Genomic DNA, 25,601 nt, shown 5'->3' with positions numbered 1-25,601 from the left:
AACTTTTGACTTAGACTTGGATTTGCACTTGAACTCAGATTTGGTCTGGCTGGTTTGTTTCAGTTCAGTTTGGTTCGGTCTTGGTTTGACTTTAACTAATCTTTTTATCAATCTTAGATTCAACGTTTTTAGCACATTGAGAAGGCGAGTGGGTGCATGAAATCCATATGGGTGACTGTTTGAAGCCTTAAATGAACACATGCCAGCCATTTAGCCTTTATGGGCTCATGCAAAGAGTCCTCTAGATCATTTTGTTGGGGTCTATATAAACTCCAGCCACCTGATCATTTTGTTGGGGTCTATATAAACTCCAGCCACCTTAGGCCATTCCATCAACGAGCCTAACCTCTCTCTCTCTCTCTCTCTCTCTCTCTCTCTCTCTCTCTCTCTCTCTCTCTCTCTCTCTCTCTCTCTCTCCGTTGATTTTCTTGAAACTGTTGCAAGTGATCGTGTTGTGGCGGTCAGTCTTTTTAGCACTAAAAGTGGCTGGTATTGTATGATGAGGTGTAGGCTTGGTTATATTCCAATCAACTTTCACTTTTAAGACATCGTCATTGTTGCACGCCTAGGTAGATACTCTATTATGCTTGGCTCAACCAAGAGAAACATCACCAAGACTTTGCATGTGCACGTTGCATGCACGTGAGCATGTTTTGTGTTGTCAAATGCATGCAGCTTCTTTGGTTGAAAGGTTTTTGCAATGCATATAACTAGAAAAGCACTAAAATAAAATTGAACATAATATATTCTCTTACTAAAAAATGGTATCACAAATCCTTTAATACAACAAAATAATCTAGGGGTGCCAACGGGTCGGGTTTGGTTTGGACCCAGGTGGAACCAGACTTGGACCAGATTTTTGGGTATGGTGTCAGGTCCAGACGCAGGTCTAATCGAGTCTACTATAAGAGAAATCATACCTGGTAAAATAACATTTTTTATCAATTTTACATGAAAAAATCGAGGGTCTTAATCGGAACTCGAGTGGGGTCCAGGCTTGGTATAAAAATTCACAAACTATACCCGGATACATGTATTAATCGGACCTTCAGAGGTCCCGACCCGGATCTTAATCAGGTCTTCTTATTTGTCACCATACCCAGATCCTATAGGGTTTGGTCTGGGTCGACCCATTGACACCCGTAAAATAATCAAATCCTTAGACACAACAAAAGATTGGCACGAAAAGAAGGATAGTAACTAATACAAGATAAACCCTAATCGAAGATGCATTTATCAGCTAGATTCATATCAAGAGAAGAGAAAAACAACAATGATAATCATCCTTTGTAAGCATAGCACACGGCCGTCTGCTTCAATAAGCAATCATGCATCTCCTGATTAGGGGAACGATTTATTTCACCACCCGGAAAATATGTACATGCATCTCATTTTGCTTGTAAAGCTCAAAAACACATACATCTCCCTCTTCAAGGTTATTGCCAACTGCAAATGCGGACCAACCTCCACTAAGTCCTGCAGTACGGTTACTGCACCATACATAGCGCACAGGCCATGATTCTCCAGATGGGTCGCAAAGAGTCAATTCAAGCGTACTGCAAGGAAGATGCTCACGCCTAAAACTAGTAGGAAGATGCTGCAATCACAAAGATTACATAAACCATCATAAACATGTTGGACATGGTGATATGGAATGTCATGTAGTGCGCACACACACACATGTATGCAGGCACATGCACATGCATAGTCATATAGGAAACATTAGAACACTTTCCATCAAAGAAAGCAACTGGACATGTTTCAGGATAGTTTTCCGTGAAGCCTCCAAGAGAGACTCTAAGATGTAGATGCATCAACTGTATACAAGCAAAGCTACATGATTAAGATTTATGGGTAGAACAAAGAGAAAATAATGAAACAAATGGCACATCATTTTCACAAAGAGAAATGGCCAACTCAAGAATGTAGAAAGCAGAGAAAGAGAAGATAATGAAACTCTAGAAAGGAGCAGATAAAACCAAAATAATCATGAATTACTTGCAGGTTCCTATTTTTCAATCATCCTCAAGAATGATTGAAACCAAATGAAGCATATTAGCTCTTGTTTAAGTATATGCTAATACATATCTCTGTCATACCCAAGATAATAAAATTCTTTATTTCTTATCCTGTTTTTTGACAGAACAAAAAGAATGGAGTGACTTTATTTAGGGAATAACATATATAATTGAAGCCCTTCAAACAAACGTGGAGGGCTGCACAGTGAAGGACCGAGTCTGTCCTATCAAAGGGTCCTAAATAAGCAACAGATGCAATGTGTGAACTAGTGGCTAATACTTGTACACGTGCATCTCTTGAAGGTTGCTTACAAACATCTTTTGCCCCTTGGTGATAACCACTTTTCTTGACAAAACCCAAAATAATTACTCATAAGCAACAGCTGCCATATATGGAGATGAACACGTCCTTCATTTCCAATCCAACTCATTCCCAACAATGAATGTTAAAATGACAACCATATTATAATATGAAATACATCAAGCCCCACCTTTTAATATATCAGTCATGGCATCAGAGTGCATTTCAATTCCTTTCGTGAAATCATGAAATCAAGTTGGTACAAACAAGCAGCAGTAGATAACTTCACTTCCCTTTTCTTTTCCAAAAGTGTTCCTACCATCTGATTGGTGTGCTTAATATGCATCAAGTTTATTATCCAAACTAAACAACTGCATTACTACAAGCATTTGTTTTCATGAACATGCTATCAAAATCTCATAATCTTGATGGCCAAATATTTCAAAAATAAATTCTTCGGATTAATATTTTCTCAATAACCAACATATTTGATGCTTTCCACTCCATTTAATATGCATGAGTTCAATGAAGATCTATTTTCCACTCTGGACAAAGCACATTCTTTGAGATGCTGGAATTTTAATATTTCTCACATTTCCAGAACTTCCTTCTTATCTAATAAAGTTACAAATGAAACTTATTTTTAAATAGCATAACTGATTGATATTCCAAAACCTCAGAGAAGAAGTAGAGCTCCATTCAGCACAAGCGAAGAAAATATAAGGAGACTAGTGTCACAGGTCTCTAAAATTTTATAAATTACAAAAAAGTGCTATAATTAGAGAATTTTGCATGTGAAAATTTAAGAACTATATATTGAAGGAAAACTTTGTTCACATTCTCATTCCACTTCTTATCCCAATATGTTCTCCAAGATGAACCGTGACAAAACTTAAATAATTGCCTTATATAAGTAGATCTCATAGAGTCCTTTGTTCATTAACTAGCAATAATAGGATTATTACGCCACCAGAACTGATTGTAGAAGACGAAAATCATACATAAGAATAGGCTACTCGTTATCAGCAACAATAGTGGATCAATTCCACTCTAACAGAGGTTCTCATCATGATTATCTTATTTAAGAGATAAAGACCACAAATATCAAGCACAAGTTCTTTTCCTATATAAAACAACTGGTAGTGGTAAGGGAGTCACAGAGCAAAACCAAGCAAAATTCAATGCAATTTCAAAATGCAAAACTGGAATACACGAAGGGCTGTGTCTAGCTCAGCTGCCAATAACGAAATGTGGTTTGAATCAAGTAATTAGCATTGAATACCTGGCAGGCTGGCACAGAGGACATTGTGCTATACCTGGGATTCAATAGTAGGAATCTGTGTGACTAAAAAAAGTAACAATCAAGGACACTATTGTAACTCTTGTGAAAAGAAGAAAATCATATAAGTTACAGTATTCAATTTAAGTTTCAGAATAAGTAATCATATTTAGATGTGGTCAAGGATCCAATGACCAACCTCACCTGAACCTTAATCCAAGTCAGAATACATTTGTAAGCTATGTTACACGGACTCTTCTAACAGGGCACCACGCCCGCACCCAGGCGGGTGCGACACTTGGACACAGCTTCCTTTGTGTTAGGTGAAGTCAACCACACTGAAGTCCATTTCTATCCAAAAGTAGATTCAGTTAACCCTAATCAAGTCCATTTTTATCTATATTATATATATAAATACATAAATGCACACAAATACACATAGTGTTAACTTAAAATTGTTAAAAATTATATATATATATATATATATATATATATACTCCCCGCACCCCTGCACCCAAGTTTTTTTAAAGTGCTGCATCCGCACCCGTACCTGTAATGAGATATGCGAAAATACAAAAAGGTTCAATAATAAACCGAATAACACAAGCACTTAATGTGCAAAAGACACAAACCCACTATGGGGTGAATGCCAAAAGGCAAAAAAATGAATATTATTAAGGAGAGAATGTGAGAGAACTCATACAAATCTAGAGGGGGGAGACCCCTTTATGTACACAAAGAGAGCACACTAAAAAGGGGCCATTGGGGCTCCCACAATAGACATTGGGGAGCCCCAACGGTCATTAATATGACTGTTGGGGACCCCAACATCTATTTGAGTGGGGGCCCCAATGGTCCCTTGCATAAATAAAAAACAAAAATAAAAAAATAGAAAAACCTAAAAGATTTAAAAAATATATAGTAAAAGAACAAAATTACCCCTATCGGGTATTTTGGTATAAATACACAAAATATATATATATATACCCCTCAAACTTTACGAGAAAACCGAAAGTTTGCTAAGAAGAAACAAAAAACAAGGAGTTGGAAGCGCTTTGATGAAGAAGTCAGCCAACTGATATTCTGATGTAACATAAGGCAATGTAATAGTGCCTCTGAGGTATTCATCTCGAATATAATGACAGTCCATTTCAATATGCTTGGTGCGCTCATGAAAAGGTACGATTGCTTGCAATGTAGATCTTACTTTTGTTGTCATAGCACATCTTTGAAGGAGTTGAGATGATGATCCTCATGTCACAAAGAAGACTTCTAAGTCATACAATCTCCATGATTGTAGTTGCCATGACACGATATTCAGCTTTTGTTGATGACAAGGATATTTTTTGCTTCTTCTTGCACCTTCAAGAAATAAGTGAATCCCTTAAGAAAATATAAAAACTAGTAGTTGAGATTCGATCATTGGGATTACTTCCCCAATCTGCATCAGTATAAGCAGTTAAATTATAAGATGACGAAGAGGATAAGAAAAGCCCTTTTGAAATAGTGTTCTTGATGTATCACACAATTCTCATGACAGTTGCCATATGAAATGTCGTAGGGGCATGCTGAAACTGGCTTACTGCATGAACAGCATGAGCGATATCCGGTCGAATAATAGACAAATAAGTAAGAAATCTAATTAATTGACGATAAGGAGTAGGATCATCAAGTAGAACACCATCTTCAAGTCTTAAATTTTGCATTTATAACTTTAGGAGTTTCTACTTTCTTATCATCTGAAATCCCCAACTTAGCACAAATGTCCGCAGTCAGCTTCATTTGGGATAGAATATATCCTCTTTGTGAATAAGTCACCTCAATACCTAAAAAATACCTCAGAAAACCCAAGTCAGACATATCAAAAGTTTTCTTTAGCATAGACTTAATGTCAATTACTCCATCTTTGTCACTTCCTGTGATAATCATATCATCAACATAAAGAACAATTATAATAAAATCACATTTTTTTCTTAACAAAGTGAGCAGTGTCAGTATAACAAGAGACAAAACCCAAATTAATTAATACATTACTAAATTTATCATACCAAGCTTTGGGAGTTTGTTTAAGGCCATATAATGCTTTCTTTAGTTTCAAAACTTTTTCATTTAAATTCATGTCAGGAGGAGGATCTATATAAACCTCTTCACTAAGATCTCCATTTAAAAAAGCATTTTTAACATCAAGTTGATAAATATCATTTTTTAATAAAAACAATTGCAATAAGGGCTAGAACACTTGTTATTCGAGCTATCGGGACAAACGTCTCATCATAATCTACCCCATATTCTTGAGCATATCCTTTGGCTACCAATCTAGTCTTATATTTTTCTAAGGAACCATCACTTTTTGTTTTTATCTTAAAAACCCATCTATATCCGATGGGTTTCTTTCCTTGAGGAGGATTAATAATTTTCTAAGTTTGAGCTTTTTTAAGTGTATTAAGTTCATCTTCCATAGCTTCATTCTAATGTGCATATTGTTTGGCATCATTATAATGAGATGGTTCATAAAAGAAGTGGAGAGCTAATAAACAAGCTCTAAAATCTGGTGAAAAAAATTCATAAGACACAGATCTATTTGGTGCTTTAGAGATACGACTTGACCTTCTTTGAGAAGATTCTTCCAAAGACATATTTTGAGAAAATTTGTCAAAAGCACATGGATGAGGATTTTCACTTCTTCTAGTATAAACTTAAGTATTATTTGTTTCATGTTCATCTACACTTTCATGAGAGTCATTTCTTTCATTGTTAAAAGCTTGTTCATTTTGATCCTCATTAAGAGACTCAAGAATCTCAATAGGATTTGATTCATCTTTTCGGGGTAGTAAATCAAATAAGAAAGAATAATCAATGTTTTCTTTTGGTTCATCATTTGCAAAACCGTTTTCTTCTTAAAGAAAAGTAACATCTTTTGAGATATAAAGTTTATTATTTGATAAGTCAAAACATTGGTATCCTTTTTGTTTTTCACCATATCCTAAGAAAACACACTCAATAGCCTTTGGAGAAAGCTTATCATTTTTTGTGAGTAAGAACATAATATTTGCAACAAAAAATTATTAGCATTTTGAAATACGAAGACATATTATAAAGTCTTTTAAAAGGAGAAACATTTTTTAAAGAAGACAAAGGAGTTTTATTTATTAAATATGTTGAGGTTAAAGCGGCTTCGGCCCAAAATGATTTTGGAATGCTTTTAGAAATTAAAAGAGTTTTAGTTGTTTCTATTATATGCCTATCTTTTTTTTTTGCAAGACCATTTTGTTACGGTGTGTTAGGACAAGATCTTTGATGACAAATCTCATTTTGTCGTAAATAAGTTTGAAATTCATTTGACATATATTCTCCTCCCGAATCAAATCTTAGAATAGATAGATTACTTAAAGATTGATTCTTAACTATTGCATGAAATTATTTAAAGACGGAAAACACTTCGGATTTTCGGTTTAGAAAGTAGATCCATGTATATCTAGTGTAATCATCCACAAAAATTACATAATATGAAAAACCTTCCTTAGATATGAAAGGAGTATTAAATTATGTATATATAAATATATATATACATATACTTATATATATACATACGTATATATATAAGTATATATATACATATTTCCTTTTTTTGTTTTCTTATTCTCTAAATACCTGATAGGGGTATTTTGATAAATTCCCATGTAATCCTTCCCCTTTTTCTTTTCTCTCCTTTTTTACTTTTTCTTTTTCTTTTTTTCTTTTTTGTTTTGCATATTGTAAGACTACAAGGGGGCCCACTCATCTTGTCGTTGGGGCTCCCAACGACTAGATGGGAGCCCCCTTGTGGTCCCTCCTTTTTTGTTTTCTCCTCTATAAATAGAGGAGGCTTTCTCTTGTATTGGTAAGAGTTTTTTACCCTCTTCTTTCTTTCTTCAATAATATCCAACTTATGACTTTTAGTCATTTTTCCCTTTAGTGGGTTTTTGTATACACTTTTAGTGTTTGTGTTCTTGGCTCTTGAAATCACTTTTCAAGAGTGGTTTGCTTTATTGGTGCTTCCGCCCTTTTTCATTACATGGTATCAGAGCAAGGTTGGTGATCGAGCTTCTCTTCTTTTTGGTGTCTTGGGACGTGTGCCTCTCAAGCTTTTGAAGAAAGGAAGACTATTCGGTACCTATGGAGCGCGAATCTAAAGTAGAGCTCTCTTTTAAGCTCAATGGATCCAATTACCATATGTGGGCCTCCGCTATGGAAAATCATATAAGAGGTAAGAAACTTTGGGGTTTTGTTATGGGAACTACTCCCGAACCCTCTCTTATTCTCACTAAAATTGAAAGTAGGATTGAAAAAGCTTTAGATGGCGATGAGCGCATCAAAGCTATCAATGACCATCAATCCAAAGTTGAGAATTGGGAAAGTAACCATGCCAAAATTTTGGCATGGTTTATGAACAATGTGGACCTCAAAAATTGTGCCAACATTGCGAAATTTAGAAGAGCCAATGAGGCATGGTTCTTTTTTAAGGGTATGTATACCCAAAAAGATCTAGCTAGACAATTTTTTTATCAAGAAAAATTTGTTCTACTAGACAAGCGGATACGAGTGCCCGTGATTACTTTAGTTCTTTAACCCCTCTTTGGATGAGCTTGTTTTTCTTGAGCCCAAATGGGTGGCTCCGGAAGATATTGAGTTGAGAAGAGAACAAATTGAAAATGACCATTTTTTCAAATTCCTCCATGGTCTTCGGCCGGAATTTGAACAAGTTAGAGCATCAGCCTTACCCATTGAAGACGCTCTTGCCGAAGTATGCCAAGAAGAAACTCGTCTTGGCATAAGTATTAAGAGTGATGAAGTTTTGGCCGTTAGTAGGCCCGGATCAAATGTAAAAGCATATAGACCTCCTCACTTTAACAAAAATAATGGATATAGAAAGAGAGTGATTCGTCACTATTGTAATGAACCAGGACATATCAAGCCAGTTTGCCCAAAGCTTAAGGGAAAAGTGGTCGTGGTTGGAGAAAATTCTCCAAAGAAGGAAGAAGAAAGTGTCAAAGAAGGAGATATCAAAGAAACTCTTAATCATATCTCCGAAGTTCTCCAACATCTTCTCAAGATTTCTTCATCTTCAACAACAGGAGCCGCCATCGCCTATTCTTCATCACCTCCAGGTATGTGGATACTAGACTCCGGTGCTTCTTTTCATATGACATCTTATAAAAACTCTCTTTCTAATGTTTCTTCCGAACCCATATCTTCTTATGTTTCAACGATCGATGGGACATCTTTAAAAATTGAAAGTATTGGAACACTTGATTTTAAAACTTCTCAAAACTTTTTCGTTCCTAAAGTAAGAGTCGTTCCAAAAATTAATCTAAATTTTTTTTTCGTTTGCCAAATCACCGATTATGGATGCCAAGTCTCTTTCTCACCTAAAGATTGCACCGTGCAGGATCTCCAGTCAGCTATGTCACATGGGTGCGGGTGCGGGTGCGGGTGCGGGTGCGGGTGCGGGTGCGGGTGCGGGTGCGGGTGCGGGTGCAGGCGCGGGTGCGGGGATTCGGCACTTCCAAAAAACCCGAGTGCGGGGTTGTGGCAGGGGCAAAAATGTAATATATATAAGGGGGTCCGGGGGTTCCCCCGACGCGGGTTTTTTCAAATTTCATTTTATATACAACTGCACGATAGCGCATCCATCTCGTCAGGAGAACAGTGAATACTAATAGCCAGCAAGGCTACCACCATCATTATCATTTATTATGGAGAGAGAAAATCCTTTACGAAAAAGAAGGATCAGCAAGGCTACCACCATCATTATCATTTATTATGGAGAGAGAAAATCCTTTACGAAAAAGAAGGATCAGCAAGGCTACCACCATCATTATCATTTATTATGGAGAGAGAAAATCCTTTACGAAAAAGAAGGATCAGGATTGAAAAGGCAGGAGCAGCAGCAGCTATCAGCAGAATTTTTTTAAAAAAAATTCCGCAGCCCATTTCATAGGGCAAATTTTTTTTTAAAAAAAAAATCCAAAAAAAAAAATGGACCTAAATGATCCTGGGTGCGGTCAACGCACCCAGAATCGGGTTGACCGCACCCGGTGCTGCACCCGCGTCAAGTCGCGTCGACGCGGGTGCGGCACCCTGCTAGCTGAATCCCTGTGACATAGCCAGTCAGGGAAGCTGATTGAGCAAGGCCATAGAAGGGGTGATCTTTATTTTATAGACTTTTTGACTCTTCCATCAAAGTCATTTTGCAATCTTATAAAGGACAAAAGTATTGGAATTTGGCATGAGAGACTTGGTCATCCAAATTTTATAAAGATGTATCTTTTTCCTTTTCTAAACAATACTTGTAAAGACAAACACATGACTTGTAAAGATTGCATTTTTGGAAAATCTAAAGCTATTCCATTTCCTCAAAGAAATTATGTCACCACTCGGCCTTTTGAACTTGTTCATTCCGATGTATGGGGACCTTCTCTTATTTTATCCAAAGGAGGATTTTTGTACTATGTGGTCTTTATTGATGACTTTACTCGATTTACATGGATTTACTTCTTAAGTCGCAAATCCGAAGTTTTCTCCTTCTTTAAAGAATTCCATGTAATGGTTAAAAATCAATTTTTAGGAAATCTATCCATTATTAGATCCGATTCGAGAGGCGAATATATGTCCAATGAATTTCAAATCTATTTGAAAGAAAATAGTATTTGCCACAAACGTTCTTGTTCAAACACTCCGCAACAAAATGGTCTTGCAGAAAGAAAGCATAGACACATAATAAAAACCACAAGAACTTTATTAATTTCAAAAAACATTCCAAAATCCTTTTGGGTCGAAGCGGTTCTAACCTCAACATATCTTATCAATAGAACCCCTTTCATCTTCTTTGAAAAATCTTTCTCCATTTGAAAAACTTTACAATATGTCTCCTGATTATAAAAGACTAAGAATTTTCGGATGTAAATGCTTTGTTCTAACTCACAAAAATGATAAACTTTCTTCAAGGCAATTGAATGTATTTTCTTAGGATATGGCGAAAAACAAAAAGGCTATCGATGTTTTGACATATTAAAAAACAAACTTTATATCTCAAAAGATGTCACATTTTTAGAAGAAGAAAATGGTTTTTCGCATAAACCAAATGAAAATATTGATTACTCCTTTTTATTTGACTTGTTACCTCAAGAAAAGGTCATAGATGATCATGTTGAATCTAGTGAAACTCTCGTAGAGGATCATTTTGAACCTCCAAATGATGACCAAAATTTAGAAGAAAATATACTAATGCAAACACAAGTCTACTCTAGAAGGAATGAAAGTAATCCTCCTTGTGCCCTTGAAAAATTCTCTCAAAATGAGTCGATTGAAGAATCCTCTCAAAGAAGATCAAATCGTATTTCTAAAATACCAAATAGATTGTATCTTATGATTCTTTTTCTCCAAATTTTCGAGCATGTCTGCTAGCCCTTCACTCATTTCATAAATTGTCTCATTATAATGATGCTAAACAATATGCTCATTGGAATGAAGCAATGGAATTGGAACTTAATGCACTTAAAAGGGCACAAACTTGAGAAATCATTGATCCACCCAATGGCAAGAAACTCATTGGATCTAGATGGGTTTTTAAAGTAAAAACTAAGAGTGATGGCTCTTTAGAAAGATATAAGGCTAGATTAGTAGCTAAAGGGTATGCTCAAGAATATGGGGTGGATTATGATGAAGCTTTTGCCCCAGTTGCTCGAATGACTAGTGTTCGAACTCTTATTGCAATAGTCGCTATTAAAAAATGGCCAATTTTTCAACTTGATGTTAAAAATGTCTTTTTAAATGAAAGTTTGAGTGAAGAAGTTTATATGGAACCACCTCCGGGTATGAATTTAAATGGTAAAATTTTAAAATTAAAAAAGGCCTTATATGGACTTAAGCAAGCTCCTAAAGCTTGGTATGACAAGTTTAGTAATGTATTAATCAATTTGGGATTTACTTCTTGTTACACTGACACTGCTCTTTTTGTTAAGAAAACAGGTGATTTCATTGTTATTCTACTGTTGTATTTTGATGATATGATCATCACTAGGAGTGACAAAAAGGGGGTAAATGATGTGAAGTCTATGTTAAAGGAAACTTTTGATATGTCTGACCTTGGATTCTTGAGATATTTTTTAGGAATTGAAGCGGCTTACTCCTCCCGAAGATACATTCTATCTCAAATGAAATTAGCAGCAGACATTTGTACCAAGTCAGGAGTATCTGATGAAAAGAAAGTTGAGACTCCTGAAGTTATCAATGCAAAACTGAGACTTGAGGATGGTGTTCTACTTGAGGATCCAACCCCCTATCGTCAATTAATTTGATCTCTCACCTATTTATCCATCACCCGTCCAGATATAGCTCATGTGGTTCATGTTGCAAGCCAGTTTCAGCATGCACCTACTTTAGTTCATATGGCGATCGTGATGCGAATTGTGCGATACATCAAAAATATCATCTCCAAAGGGCACTTCTTATCCTCTTCCTCATCTCTTGAATTAACTGCTTTTACTGATGCTGACTGGAGAGAAAATCCTAATGATCGTATCTTAACTACTGGTCTTTGCATTTTTTTAGGTGAATCTCTCATTTCGTGGAGATGCAAGAAGCAGCAAAAGGTCTCACTATCATCCACTGAAGCTGAATATTGGGTCATGGCAATGACAACTATGGAAATCGTATGGCTTAGAAGTCTCCTTGGTGACATGGGCGTCCTCATTTCCTCTCACACCAAGCTCTGCCGTGATAACAAAAATGTGATCTACATTGCAAGCAATCATACTTTTCACGAGCGGACAAAGCATATCGAAATGGATTGCCATTATGTTCGAGACGAATATCTCAGAGGAACTATCACAATATCATTCGTTACTTCAGAATATCAATTGGCTGACTTCTTCACCAAAGCGCTCCCAACTCCACGATTTATGTTTCTTCTTAGCAAACTTTCGGTCTTCTCCCCGTAAAGTTTGAGGGGGCGTGTTAAATTATGTATATATAAATATATATATATATACATATACTTATATATATAAGTATATATATACATATTTCTTTTTTTTTGTTTTCTTATTCTCCAAATACCCAATAGGGGTATTTTGGTAAATCCCCGTGTAATCCTTCCCCTTTTTCTTTTCTCTCCTTTTTTACTTTTTCTTTTTCTTTTTTTCTTTTTTGTTTTGCATATTGTAAGACTACAAGGGGCCCCACTCATCTTGTCGTTGGGGCCCCAACGATCATATTTATGACCGTTGGGGCTCCCAACGACTAGATGGGAGCCCCCTTGTGGTCCCTCCTCTTTGGTTTCCTCCTCTATAAATAGAGGAGGCTTTCTCTTGTATTGATAAGGGTTTTTTACCCTCTTCTTTCTTTCTTCAATAATATCCAACTTATGACTTTTAGTCATTTTTCCCTTTAGTGGGTTTTTGTATACACTTTTAGTGTTTGTGTTCTTGGCTCTTGAGATCGCTCTTCAAGAGTGGTTTGCTTTATTGGTGCTTCCGCCCTTTTTCATTACAAGGAGAGAGTCCTCAAACATCGGAATGAACTAATTCAAACGGTCTTGTAGAAACAAAACTTCGTTGAGGAAATGGAATAGCTTTTAATTTACCAAAGATGCAATCTTTGCAAGTCCTAACTTTTTCATTACAAGAGTTTCCCAAAAATGGAGAAAAGAGACATCGTTGAAAAATTCGGATGGCCAAGTCTCTTGTGCCAAACTTCTATACTTTTGACATTTACAAAATTACAAAATAACTTGGATGGTAGAGTCAAAAATCCATAAAATATAGATCGCCCTTCCTATGACCTTGCCCAATCAGCTTCTCTAACCGGAGATCTTGCATGGTGCAATCTTCATGTGAGAAAGAGACTTTGTAACCATGATCGGTAATTTGAGAAACTGAAAATAAGTTCAAATTGATTTTTGGAACAAAAAATTCTTGAGAATGTTTTAAATCATGTGTTCCAATGTTTTTAATTTTTAAAGAAGTTTCATCGGCTGTTGAAACGTAAGATGTTGTAGGGGTGGAGTAGACATTAGAAAAGATGTTTTTATGTGGTGTCATATGAAAGAAAGCACCGGAGTCCAAAATCCACATACCTGGAGGAGATGAGGAGGTTGCGATGGCAGCACCTAAAGTAGAGGAAAACTTAGGAAGATGTTGAAGTGCCTCCGAGATTTGATTTAGAGTATCTTTAATGTCTCCTCCATTGTTGTTCACTTCTTTATTTGGAACGTTTTCACCAACCGCGACCACCTTTCCTTTAAGCTTAGGACAAACCGGTTTAATATGTCCCGATTCATTACAATAATTACAAGTAACACCATTTCTAAAACCATTATTTTTGGCAAAGTTGGGAGGCCTATAAGGCTTAACGTTGGATCCCGGCCTAGTAACGGCCAAGATCTCATCACTTTTATGAGTCATACCAAGACGAGTTTCCTCTTGGCATAATTCGGCAAGGGCATCTTCAATAGGTAAGGCATTGCTTCTACGAAGAAGGGATGCCCTTGTTCAAACTCCGGTCTAAGACCACGAAGAAATTGAAAGAAATGTTCTTTTTCAATTTGTTATCTTCTCATTTCAATGTCTTTCGGAGCCACCCACTTGGGCTCAAGAAGAGCAAGTTCATCTCAAAGGAGAAACAATGCACTAAAATAATCCTGGAAACTCGTGTCCCCTTGTTTAGTGGATCTAATCTTTTCTTGATAAAAAAATTGTCCAGCTAGATCATTTGGGGTATACATACCCTTAAGAAAGAACCAAACTTCATTGGCTCTTCTAAACTTAGCAATGTTGGCACAAATCTTTATGTCAACATTGTTCATGAACCACGCCAAAATTTTGGCGTGGTTACTTTTCCAATCCTCTACTTTTGTTTGATGCTCATTAATAGCTTTAATATGATCATTACTATCAAGTAGGGGTGGCAAAATTTGACACGACCCGCCAACCCGACCCGGAACCCGCTTCTTAGGCGGGTTCGTGTCATAAACGGGTCGACTCGCCTAACCCATTTATTAAACGGGTCGGGTTTGTGTTAGGGGTATGCCAACCCGCCAACCCGGCTGACCCGTTTAATAAACGGGTTAGGCGGGCGGGTCAACCTGTCAACCCGCAACCCGTTTATATATACGTTGCAAGGAAGATTACCCAGATGCGGTTTCCGAAAAGAATGTTTTTGCTTCTAAAGGTGCAGCAGAGCAACTCACCATCTAGTCTTGTCTATTTAATGGATAAGTTCTTGGCTCTCAGCTTTTAATGACATAACTTATGATATTTTGTGCATTGAATGGGTTTTCACATTTTCTTTCTTTTTCTCTGCATTAAGGGTACTTGTGTAATTTAGTGAGTCTTGAAGGTTCGGACTTCTGAGTTTGGCACCTAGGATCAACATCTTTTGACTGAAAGAACGTTTGACAGGGGATGGATGATGAATAGTTTGGGATTTAAATTTTGTTGGTGATAGTAATACCATTGTTTGATGCAAGGAAGACATAGGCTTTTTAGATTGGAAAGTTGGAGGCAAAAGACTGAAGCACGAGGTTGTTCTTGTCATTGAGGTTGACTGCAATGTCAGCATTGCCTGAATCTTTGATTCTTTCTTGTCCTTCAGTCTCTGGCAGAAATAATAAACTCAAGCGGCTTTGAGCATTTATGGTGACCATCTCTTGCATCATCAACCTATCTTGGTCACTATTTATTTTATTTTTTTATCTGAATGCTACTAACTTTTGCAGTGACGAAAAAGACCTACAATGTTTCATCATTACCAAAGCATTTTAACAGGCACCATTTCTTGAAAGAAGATAGAACATAATACAGATGGGGGTGTAATCGGGTCGTGTCGACCAGACCCGTTTATTAAACGGGTTAACCGTGGCATGTCGGGTTACTCATTTAATAAATGGGTCGTGTTCGTGTTTGCCACATCCGACCCGTTTATTAAACGGGTCGTGTTCGTGTTGAGGTATGTTGACCCGACAACCCGTCGACCCGACACGCCAACCTGCCAACCCGACCCGATTGCCACCCCTACTATCAAGAGCCTTTTCAAGGCCACCTTCGATCTTGGTGAACTTCAATGTTGGTTCAAGAGTGGTCCCCATCACGAAGCCCCATAGTTTCTTTCCACGAAGATGATTCTCCATAGTCGACGCCCACATCAAATAATTTGAACCGTTGAGTTTGAAGGATAGCTCTACCCTTAGTCATGCTCCATGATGATGAAGAAAATAGGGATGAGAAAGAACTTACAAAGATCTTAAAAAACTTTCAAGAATACAAAGAACCAAACCGAGCTCGAGCTCTGATACCATGTAAAGAGATGCGAAAATACAAAAAGTTTAATAATGAACCGAATAACACAAGCACTTACTGTGCAAAATACACAAACTCACTACGGGGTGAATGCCAAAAGGCAAAAAAATGAATATTATCAAGGAGAGAATGTGAAAGAACTCATACAAATCTAGAGGGGGGAGACCCCTTTATATACACAAAGAGAACACACTAAAGAGGGGGCCATTGGGGCTCCCACAATAGTAGTTGGGGAGCCCCAACGTCTATTTGAGTGGGGCCCCCAATGGTCCCTTACATGAATAAAAAACAAAAAATAAAATAAAAAATAAAAAACAAAAATAAGAAAATGGAAAAACCTAAAAGATTTAAAAAAATACATAGTTAAAGGACCAAAATACCCCTATCGGGTATTTTGGTATAAATGCACAAATATATATATATATATATATATATATATATATATATATATATATATATATATATATATATATATTAACAATACCTGCATCCGCACCTGCACCTATGTGACATAGTTTGTAAGGTCATGTTAAGAGTGACCTTTGGAGGACCCACTGACAACTCAATGGAGCTATGGAAGTGCGGAGAGGAAAAGACAACCATATCAGAGTATGTATCCAGGATTACAGCATTGTTGGTTCCAATCCATGATTCAAGATCCAGTGGGTGATAACGACAAGGGTTAAAGTATTTTGAGTAACAACTTGAAAGAGCACTCAATAATCAAAAGCTGCTACATTAAACATCTCCAACTTGGATAATCAGTTAATTAAACATCTTGAATCATGTCAAGAATTGTCATATTAAATTCCTGGTATATATCAATCCTTCATGAGTGAAACATTAAAAGAATTCAAACAAGTGGAGGCCCTTAGCTGATTTATGTGAAGGTACCACTCTATATATAAAAAAATAAGGCAAATTAGAGCCTAAAGAGACTTAAAAACATGGAGAATGCATTTTTAGTGCATTAAGCTTAAAAGTTTCCCTGGCAGATTCTCTCAACCTTGATTTCCTTGACAATGCCTGCCAAGCACAGCCCACAACTGTACAACAGATCAAGAATCGATGTCTCAGCAAGCCTGTTTAATTTGTCCAATAGAATCATAAAGTTCACATCATCCACCCTTTTGGTTGTACTTGTTGAAACTGCAGACAGGAGATAGACATTTTAGAGAAGCGATGTGTTCATAGAACATGACTTTCCTTTCACCCAGAAGTTTTTAATTGTTGCCTGATAAGTTTTCACATCTGAAACTCATTGTGCTTTCTGATTTTCAGAAAAATAGACCTCTATATTAGCCTTTTCTTTTCTGTTGAATGTCACATGTTGACACCTAATGTTCTTGTAGCCTGGTGTCTCACAAGGATACCAGAGAAGATGAGATATCATTGTTTTCATGAGTTCTACATTGAGAATAACTATAGTAGGACATGGAGGGGTGGACAAAAATGGACACTATGTGTGAAAGGTGTTTGGACTTCCTCTTGAGTTTGCATTTTTCTAGTAGGGACTGAATCATAAGTACAGTTAATTTGCTAATATTTCATAAGTATCTGGTCCCTTCGGTATGTTCTCAACCTCGTGTGGTTTCACAATATTATATCTACAACTTGTTTCTTTTCCTTTTGTTCATAATATAAGAGCAATTTCATCATTTATTTAAATCAAGAATTGCATTTATGTAGTGTTAAATGTTTGTGTACCACGCTGAGAATTCTCATTGAGCCACATCGCTTTTTATCTTTCCTTGTTTGGCGAGTCCTTTCATTAGAACTCAATTTCCATCATTTTCTTTATAATTCCATTACTAAAATACACCTCTACTATAAGAAATAGTTTTGCCATCTCAATAACTCATTACTAGACCCACTACCTTTTTAGTTTTACAATGGATTCATGTAAATCACTTTTTCCCTACAATGTGAAGTTCAAATTTTACATGGTCATCCCTCTATCCAGACAAAGTTTTATTTCATGGAATACAAAGTAAAGATCAATCTTTAACATACAAGTATTGCACTAGAATCTATTATATTGATGATGAGCATCTACAGTTATCATATACCTCATATGGTAATCTGAATCTAAACGAGCAACAACAATGTAGTGTCACGAAATAGCACAGATCCCAATGCACTTCATAATGAACTCCAAGAACATAATACATTTGGACAAAAACATAAGAACTAAAATGAAACACATGGAATGTCAATGAATAACTTTATTAATAAAGAATATTAAAAATACAAAAAAAATTACATTTAATCCTCACTACAATATACTCAAATCGCACAAAACATTAAAACTACCCATTACTCTCTCAACCCTCACACATGCACACACCCACACATTTATAGAGAAAAGAGGAGAGAAGAGGGAATAAAGGGAGATCCCTTCTAGACATTGAAGAGGGTCCAACGGCTAGATAAAGTCAACTTAGTTGACTAAGATATATATATATATATATATATATATATATTTATATATATTATATATGTAACAATATATATCCGTATATATACACATAGGTATATATATAATAATACATAAAAAGGTTATATTTAACTTAACATCCCCCTTCAAACTTACAATGACTCAATGTAAGTTTGAAAATACAAAAAGAATCCCATTACACAAGATATCATCATATTCTTCCAAAATACAAATTCTTGAAGAGACTTCTAGATCTTCCTGGATATGCTTCAAAGGTCTCTAGAATCATCAATAACGTCAATACTTTGAGAACCTGTAAATAGAGCAAAAGAGCAATCCAATTAGAAATAACTATATATATATATAATATCTAATAAGACACTTTAATATTTTTCAAAATCATTTAAAGTAAGAAGAATTTATTATTAATTTTTCAAACACAAGTCATTGAGAGACTTACCTCAATAGATAACCATAGTTCTTAATTTTCAAGATAACATAATTGCATATTATTGAAAAGATAGATGCATAAATAAAATATTGTAAAGATAAAATCATTAATCACTATAACTCACAAAAGAGTTTAAATCACAAAATTTCTCAAAGGAGAGTAAATTACTCACAGATAGATTTTCTTTCAAGAACAAATCATTTTTACATAGCGGAAGATATAAGAAATGATTCAAGTCATTCAATAAGGATTTAAGAAGATACAAATAAACATGGATCAATTAATTTTAGAAGCAATATCAACCAGACAACTAATGCATATATGAATGAACCATGCAATAGTTTAGAATCAATGAAAAAGTCACTTATGGACCAACTTTAAGAGATAATAATGAAAAACTTATAAGAAATATGAAGAGATTTAAAATCCCACAAATATCAAGAAATGATATTTTGCAAATATCAATATATATATATATATATATGCAAAACACACAAGGCAGTCAATGACAAAACAAATTTAAAGTATCCTTAATCATGCAATTAAAGCATATTCAATGCAAAATGCATGAAAATATTTCAATAACCATTTCTCATACACAGACAAATGTGAAGTAAAAATTTAAAAATTGTGGAGAGATTTAAAAATCTCACATAACACAATGAATGATATTTGCAAATCTCAACAATAGTTTGACCACCACAAGCAATCACCTCACTAGACCTCAAAATTCAAGTGTATGGGCTACTAGAACAAGAGCACAGTCATAATGCCACTTATGGGCTAAAAAACACATAAAGTGTGAATATCCAATGGGTGCACATAACTCACCACATTAACAAAACAACAACTCTTGTCTATATAAAATGACACTTAAATAAAAGACAAAACTCAATATTCAAGTACATCAATTACTAGAACAAGAGCATAATACAAACACACAAAAAGTGTGAATAACCAAAGTGTGCACATAACTCACAACAAAAATAACATCTCTTGTCTACATAAAATGACACTTAAATAAGAGGCATAATAAGAGGAAACACACGAGGTAAGAGAGCTTGTAATGAAATCAAACTAATATTGTTAAGACAAAGATATTAAATTTTACAAACTTTCGAAACACCATGGTTTCAAAAAAGATAGTCATCACGGATAAACATAATTATCAGCATCCATCAAAATAAGCCAAATACACAAATGAGTTATACAACACACTCACAGAACCAGAAATCAAACAACCGTCAGTTAGAGCCAAACTGTAAGCCGACAATATAAACTGACAAAAAACTGAGGTGCACACAGCTCGCCCCCATCAAATATCTTTGGTTCAACAAAAGCAACATCGGTCCAAAAGACCAATCAACTATCAATTAGATCTAAGACATGTGTCAACACGACACTCATAAACTTTGATAATTACAAATTGATAAGATGACTCGAGGTGCACACATAAATCACCTCAACGGCTAACTCTGTCCGAACAATAACAAGGTCAAGAGAAATTATGCATCATATAAAATTCTGTGATGAACTGAGTTAAAGCCATAAAAAGGCAATAAATACTCACGGAAAACAATTTTAAAATAAGTGAGTTCATATAAAAGAACCGATTTGAAAAAACAAAGTTTCAAATCAAATCCAATAAAGATGGATGAAAACTTAGAATGAATATAGTGCAATCATATGCACAACAATATGTCAATTGATGAAATCATATGCAATGTAATCATATTCAACACAAGATGTCTCATGACAATTTTTACAAACAAGCAAATAACTGCCAAGAATCATGCCCAATATAAGCAATTTACATAGAGATGGAATCATGAAATTTGAGTATTCTTCAAAAGATAAAGAAATCATAAATCCACCAATCAAGGAACAAGTGCACTAAGGCATACAAAAGATCTAATAAATCTCAATAAAGAGACAAGAATATATGATTTTATTAAAGAATAACTTCTAAGAAGTTAAATCTAAATCATAAGTCAAATATGAGACAATCGAAGACAAACATGTTGAGATTAACAAGGAGCTATATAAAAATTCAATAACATACATAACTATCTTCAATCATGAACCCACATATGTTATACAAGAAATTCCAACAAATATAAAATCTCTAAGAAGCATGTTACAGAATATCAATGCAAAAGAAGTAAACTACTAAGGGTTACATGAGTGTACAAGTACACAAATCAACAACCCACTAATGGGCAAAAGCACATAAATCCACTAAGGGCTAAGCGACAAGCATATAAGAATCTTAAAAATACAAGATTTAAAAATGCTCAAGAATAACCATAAACACAAGAATCCACTAGGAAAAAATATAACACATAATAGAGAAACACATTTAATATTATTAAAATATGCATTCGAGTACATGATGACAAACCATGTTTATGGCATTCAATAATAATCAGAAAGGTATCAAGAGTAAAATCATGCATGGTTACAAAATTTAAATCACCAAGAAAACATCACAATATATTAAAAGTGCCAAACATAATCTATGTATATACATACATTAAGAGACACAAAAAAAAGATATAGCATAAAATTTAATATTTTGTAAAACATGAAACACATAAGATTTTAAGAAACCACATATTTTCGCAAAATATAAGTTTTCAACATACATATCCATAAACCAAAACATATATTTCATATATCAAAAGACAAAAATTTCTACATATTCTAATTTCAAAAGAAAACATTTAATATAACCCTTTTAAAAACACCTACCATACATATAAAAATAGAAAAACAAAGATACATACCGGAATGCAAAATCCTTGAATACATAGCATTTATTAATATGAATCTTTTCCAAGACATGATGCCTTGCTCTGATACCATGTCACGAAATGACACAGATCCCAGTGCACTCCATAATGAACTCCAAGAACTTAATACATTTGGACAAAAACATAAGGACTAAAATGAAACATATGGAATGTGAATGAATAACTTCATTAATAAAGAGCATTAAAAATACAAAAGAAAATTACATTTAATCCTCACTACAATATACTCAAATCACACAAAACACTAAAACTACCCATCACTCTCTCAACCCTCACACATGCAGACACCCACACATTTATAGAGAAAAAAGGAGAGAAGAGGGAATAAAGGGAGATCCTATATCACAGGGATTCGGCTAGCAGGGTGCCGCACCCGCGTCGACGCGACTAGACGCGGGTGCGGGTGTGGCACCGGGTGCGATCAACCCGATCCTGGGTGCGTTGACCGCACCCAGGATCATTTAGGTCCATTTTTTTTTTTTGATTTTTTTTTTAAAAAAAAATTGCCCTATGAAATGGGCTGCGGAATTTTTTTTTAAAAAAAAATCTACTGACAACTGCTGACAGTTGCTGCTGCTCCAGCCTTTTCAATCCTGATCCTTCTTTCTCGTAAAGGATTTTCTCTCTCCATAATAAATGATAATGATGGTGGTAGCCTTGCTGGCTATTAGTATTCACTGTTCTCCTGACGAGATGGGTGCGCTATCGTGCAGCTGTATATAAAATGAAATTTGAAAAAACCCGCGTCGGGGGAACCCCGGACCCCCTTATATATATATATATATATATATATATATATATATATATATATATATATATATATATATATATATATATATATATATATATATATATATATATATATATTACATTTTTGCCCCTGCCGCACCCCCGCACCCGCACCCATGTGACATAGGGGAGATCCCTTCTAGTTGTTGGACTAGCCACCAACGGCTAGATAAAGTCAACCTAAGTTGACTAAAATATATATAATATATATAAATATATTATATATGTAATTATATATATACATATATACACATACATACATATATATATATAATAATAATACATAAAAAGGTTACATTTATCTTATCCTGTAGTACTAGTAGTGGCAAAATTTAGCAATTTAAGGGAAATGTACATATTATAACATTCAAAGCACAAGCTCAAACCAAGCATCTGAAATTATGGAATCTCAAATTATATAATACAACAGCCAATAAAAGTTCGTTCCTAAAAAAACATGTGCAAAAGAAGATCTTTCAGTGGCAATAAACATAAAACTTTAAATAAAAATGTTACCAGGTAAAAAGTAAAATACACATAAGATGGCCTCATAACTATAGTACAATAAGGCCTTTTGGACCGAAAGGACATTGCTGCTTCAATTGCCCTCCGTCTTTCTTCAATTGTGATAGCTCTTCTGTGTGATACGACATTACGTCGACATTGAAGTGGCACAACACTTTCTTTCACAACATAACCATTTGGACCTACAGGAGAAAATGTGTTTGTCAATGAAATGCATTCTTAGAATAGCTTTTAACTGAAAATAGAAACACTAATGACAAAAAGAATAGTGATCGACTGGCGTAACTTTATTGATAAGAGCACCTCACAAAAAATAAAGTAACTAGCATAAAGAAGTGATTTTACCTTTAGCTGTTTGTTGTTGAGTGAATTGACTACATATCCTTTTCTTATGTTTTAAGGCATCATTACAAGGTTTTGTTAAGCCCTTAGATGCTGCTTGAATATTGTCCTGACTTTCAACTTTAATCCGACATTTTTCCCATGAAACATTTCTTTTGTGAATCTTAACATGAAAGGCATCTTCTCTCTCGCATGCAGTTCTATCAAATACCCGAACACTAAACTGCATGTCACCATCATATCTGAAAACTAGAAAATCACCAAGTTCTAAACAATGATCAATACAAAACCATTTCCAGCCCTTCCCAAATGTCATGCCATGATTTTTTTTTTTTACTTTTACACGCCAAATATTATTACTGGGCCCCTTCAATATGGCATATCTAGAAGAGTCTTCAATATGTTTTAAAAAAGCAGGCGGTATCCTCTGCAAAATATCCAAATCACCAATATATTAACAGCAAGAATTTAATATTCAGAAGTCATTCACATCGACAAATACAATGTATGCCAGTGACTTGGTCAAAAAGATTTTCTTACATACCATAAGCTGATCAACTATTCAAAACAATTGCTTGCCTGAACTTTGAAAATAACTTTCATGGTTGTATTGAGGGAAACAGACAGAAAATCAGAATAGTATTAATTCAACATCGCACACATCCAAGAAAATTCCAAATTTTTGAATTAGAGTGAGACTTTTCTTCCATGGGCCCATAAAAATTTTCTAAATAAAGCACGCGTGCACACACAGATATATACACATACATACATGCATGTATAAACATATGTGTGTGTATAAAATGTTTAGGATTCAGTACCTACAGAAACTACTTTAATTTTCTTGTTGTTGGCAATGGATATGACACATTTCCATGGACAAATCCAGTGCTTTAAGATCAGAAACAGCAACACCAACCAAGTACATTTCTAGACGGGATTATAGGAGAAGATTTCCAGGGGTATCCCACAATTGCCTATCATGAAATAGATTGCAAGTCCCTTAGGGGCTGTTTGGATAGCATGATAAGGTGTCAGAAGTTATATCCAAATAAGTTATTATACAGTAATTTACTCTGGTTTTAAGATATGCAGTCATAACTTATTCCAGCTGTATGACCTATACATCGTTTGGATGGTGTGATAGGCATACGTCACAAGTTAAGTCATAATTTCAAAAAGGAATCAGAAAAAGAGTTTCTATTGCTCTTCAAGTTTATCTGCAACCTTTAAGTTCTGCGACCACGGCTTTATCTCTGAATCAAATCCAGTTTTAATAGCATAGGCACACATGCTCTTACAAAAGTCACTGTCCTCTGTGCCAACGCCAGCACTAAGGACAATTCTCATGGTTACCACATCCATAATAGAACTATAACTTATCGTCTCACAGTAGAGGATGACTTAAAAGATCTGAAGGGCTTAGATACATATTGCACCAAAAACAACCACAGGAACCGGATTTTCAGCACCACTGAATGAAAAAACAAGTAGATAAAAAAACTCACAATTTAGTGACCAAAAATATAAATAGCTTCAATACACGAGATACTCTGGTCCCAAAAGGGTCTTCCATTGTACAGGAAAGCAACTGGAGTAGCTCATTTTAAAGCAACCAGAAGATGCGAGTCCAAGAGGAACAGGAAGACCATATAAAGATGTATTTAAAGATTACATATAACAAACCAAAAAACACATCATGTCTAGGCCCATTAGAATCTCCCTTAATCAGTTCACCCCAACAAATCCAAATAAAAATGCAGCATGGGTAAGCATAAAACTCTAAAGCAAGGAAAATAGAGGCGCGAGAGAAGGAATCTTAAAACCTAAGTACCGTTGGAAACTGCAAGTGGGTATATCACAATTTTGCAAGAAACACTATGAGAGAGAGAGAGAGCATCTTGAAGCCTCAGTATCGTCGGAAACTGCAAATGAGTATAGCACAAATTGCAAGCCAACACTGAGAGAGAGAGCATCTTACAAGTCGTGCAGAAAACCTCCTCCCAATCATAATCTTGAAGAAGTGAGGCTTGTCTTCCCGGCATTCTTCATAGGGAGGCTGCATTCTCACTACTCGACCAAAACCGGATGAGGGGACCCTCGCATCACAAAGTAGAACACATCCGACGGTGGGCTTAGCCCTTATAGGCAATTAGGGGTATCAATGGGCCAGGTTTGAACCGAACCCGACCCGTACTAAACCCTATAGGGCCAGTAATAAACCTGGAGGTCCGATTAGAATCCGGGTCAGATTCAAATGATCTGATTAATATAGGGAGACGGATATGGTTTATGAAATTTCATACCA

The 25,601-nt window shown here is 35.4% G+C and overlaps 1 protein-coding gene across 1 annotated transcript; it reads right to left on the bottom strand.

Moving 5' to 3' along the window:
• Positions 1 to 1,197: 1,197 nt before the first annotated feature.
• Positions 1,198 to 25,398, bottom strand: LOC149841856 (B3 domain-containing protein Os01g0723500-like). The gene is made up of 4 exons (XM_090001192.1): positions 25,275 to 25,398; positions 23,297 to 23,720; positions 22,943 to 23,133; positions 1,198 to 1,597 (listed from the first exon to the last, which is right to left on the bottom strand). Exons 1-4 carry the CDS (start codon positions 25,356 to 25,358, stop codon positions 1,355 to 1,357), a joined length of 942 nt encoding a protein of 313 aa, XP_089857318.1. The 5' UTR covers positions 25,359 to 25,398; the 3' UTR covers positions 1,198 to 1,354.
• Positions 25,399 to 25,601: the final 203 nt, after the last annotated feature.

This window comes from Nuphar pumila, chromosome 3, assembly GCF_984573655.1.
Source record: "Nuphar pumila chromosome 3, dmNupPumi1.hap1.1, whole genome shotgun sequence".
Lineage (NCBI taxonomy): Eukaryota > Viridiplantae > Streptophyta > Magnoliopsida > Nymphaeales > Nymphaeaceae > Nuphar > Nuphar pumila.
The sequence above is the reverse complement of the archived record's forward strand: the minus strand, read 5'-3'. Positions and strand labels throughout refer to the sequence as shown.

Excerpts from the sequence above, each read along its gene's own strand:
- LOC149841856 (XM_090001192.1), bottom strand. The coding sequence starts at position 25,358 with ATGCAGCCTCCCTATGAAGAATGCCGGGAAGACAAGCCTCACTTCTTC. Across the intron at positions 23,134-23,296 it reads TCAACAACAAACAGCTAAAG|GTCCAAATGGTTATGTTGTG; the intron begins GTAAAATCACTT and ends TTTCTCCTGTAG. Across the intron at positions 1,598-22,942 it reads TGTATTTTACTTTTTACCTG|CATCTTCCTACTAGTTTTAG; the intron begins GTAACATTTTTA and ends TTGTGATTGCAG.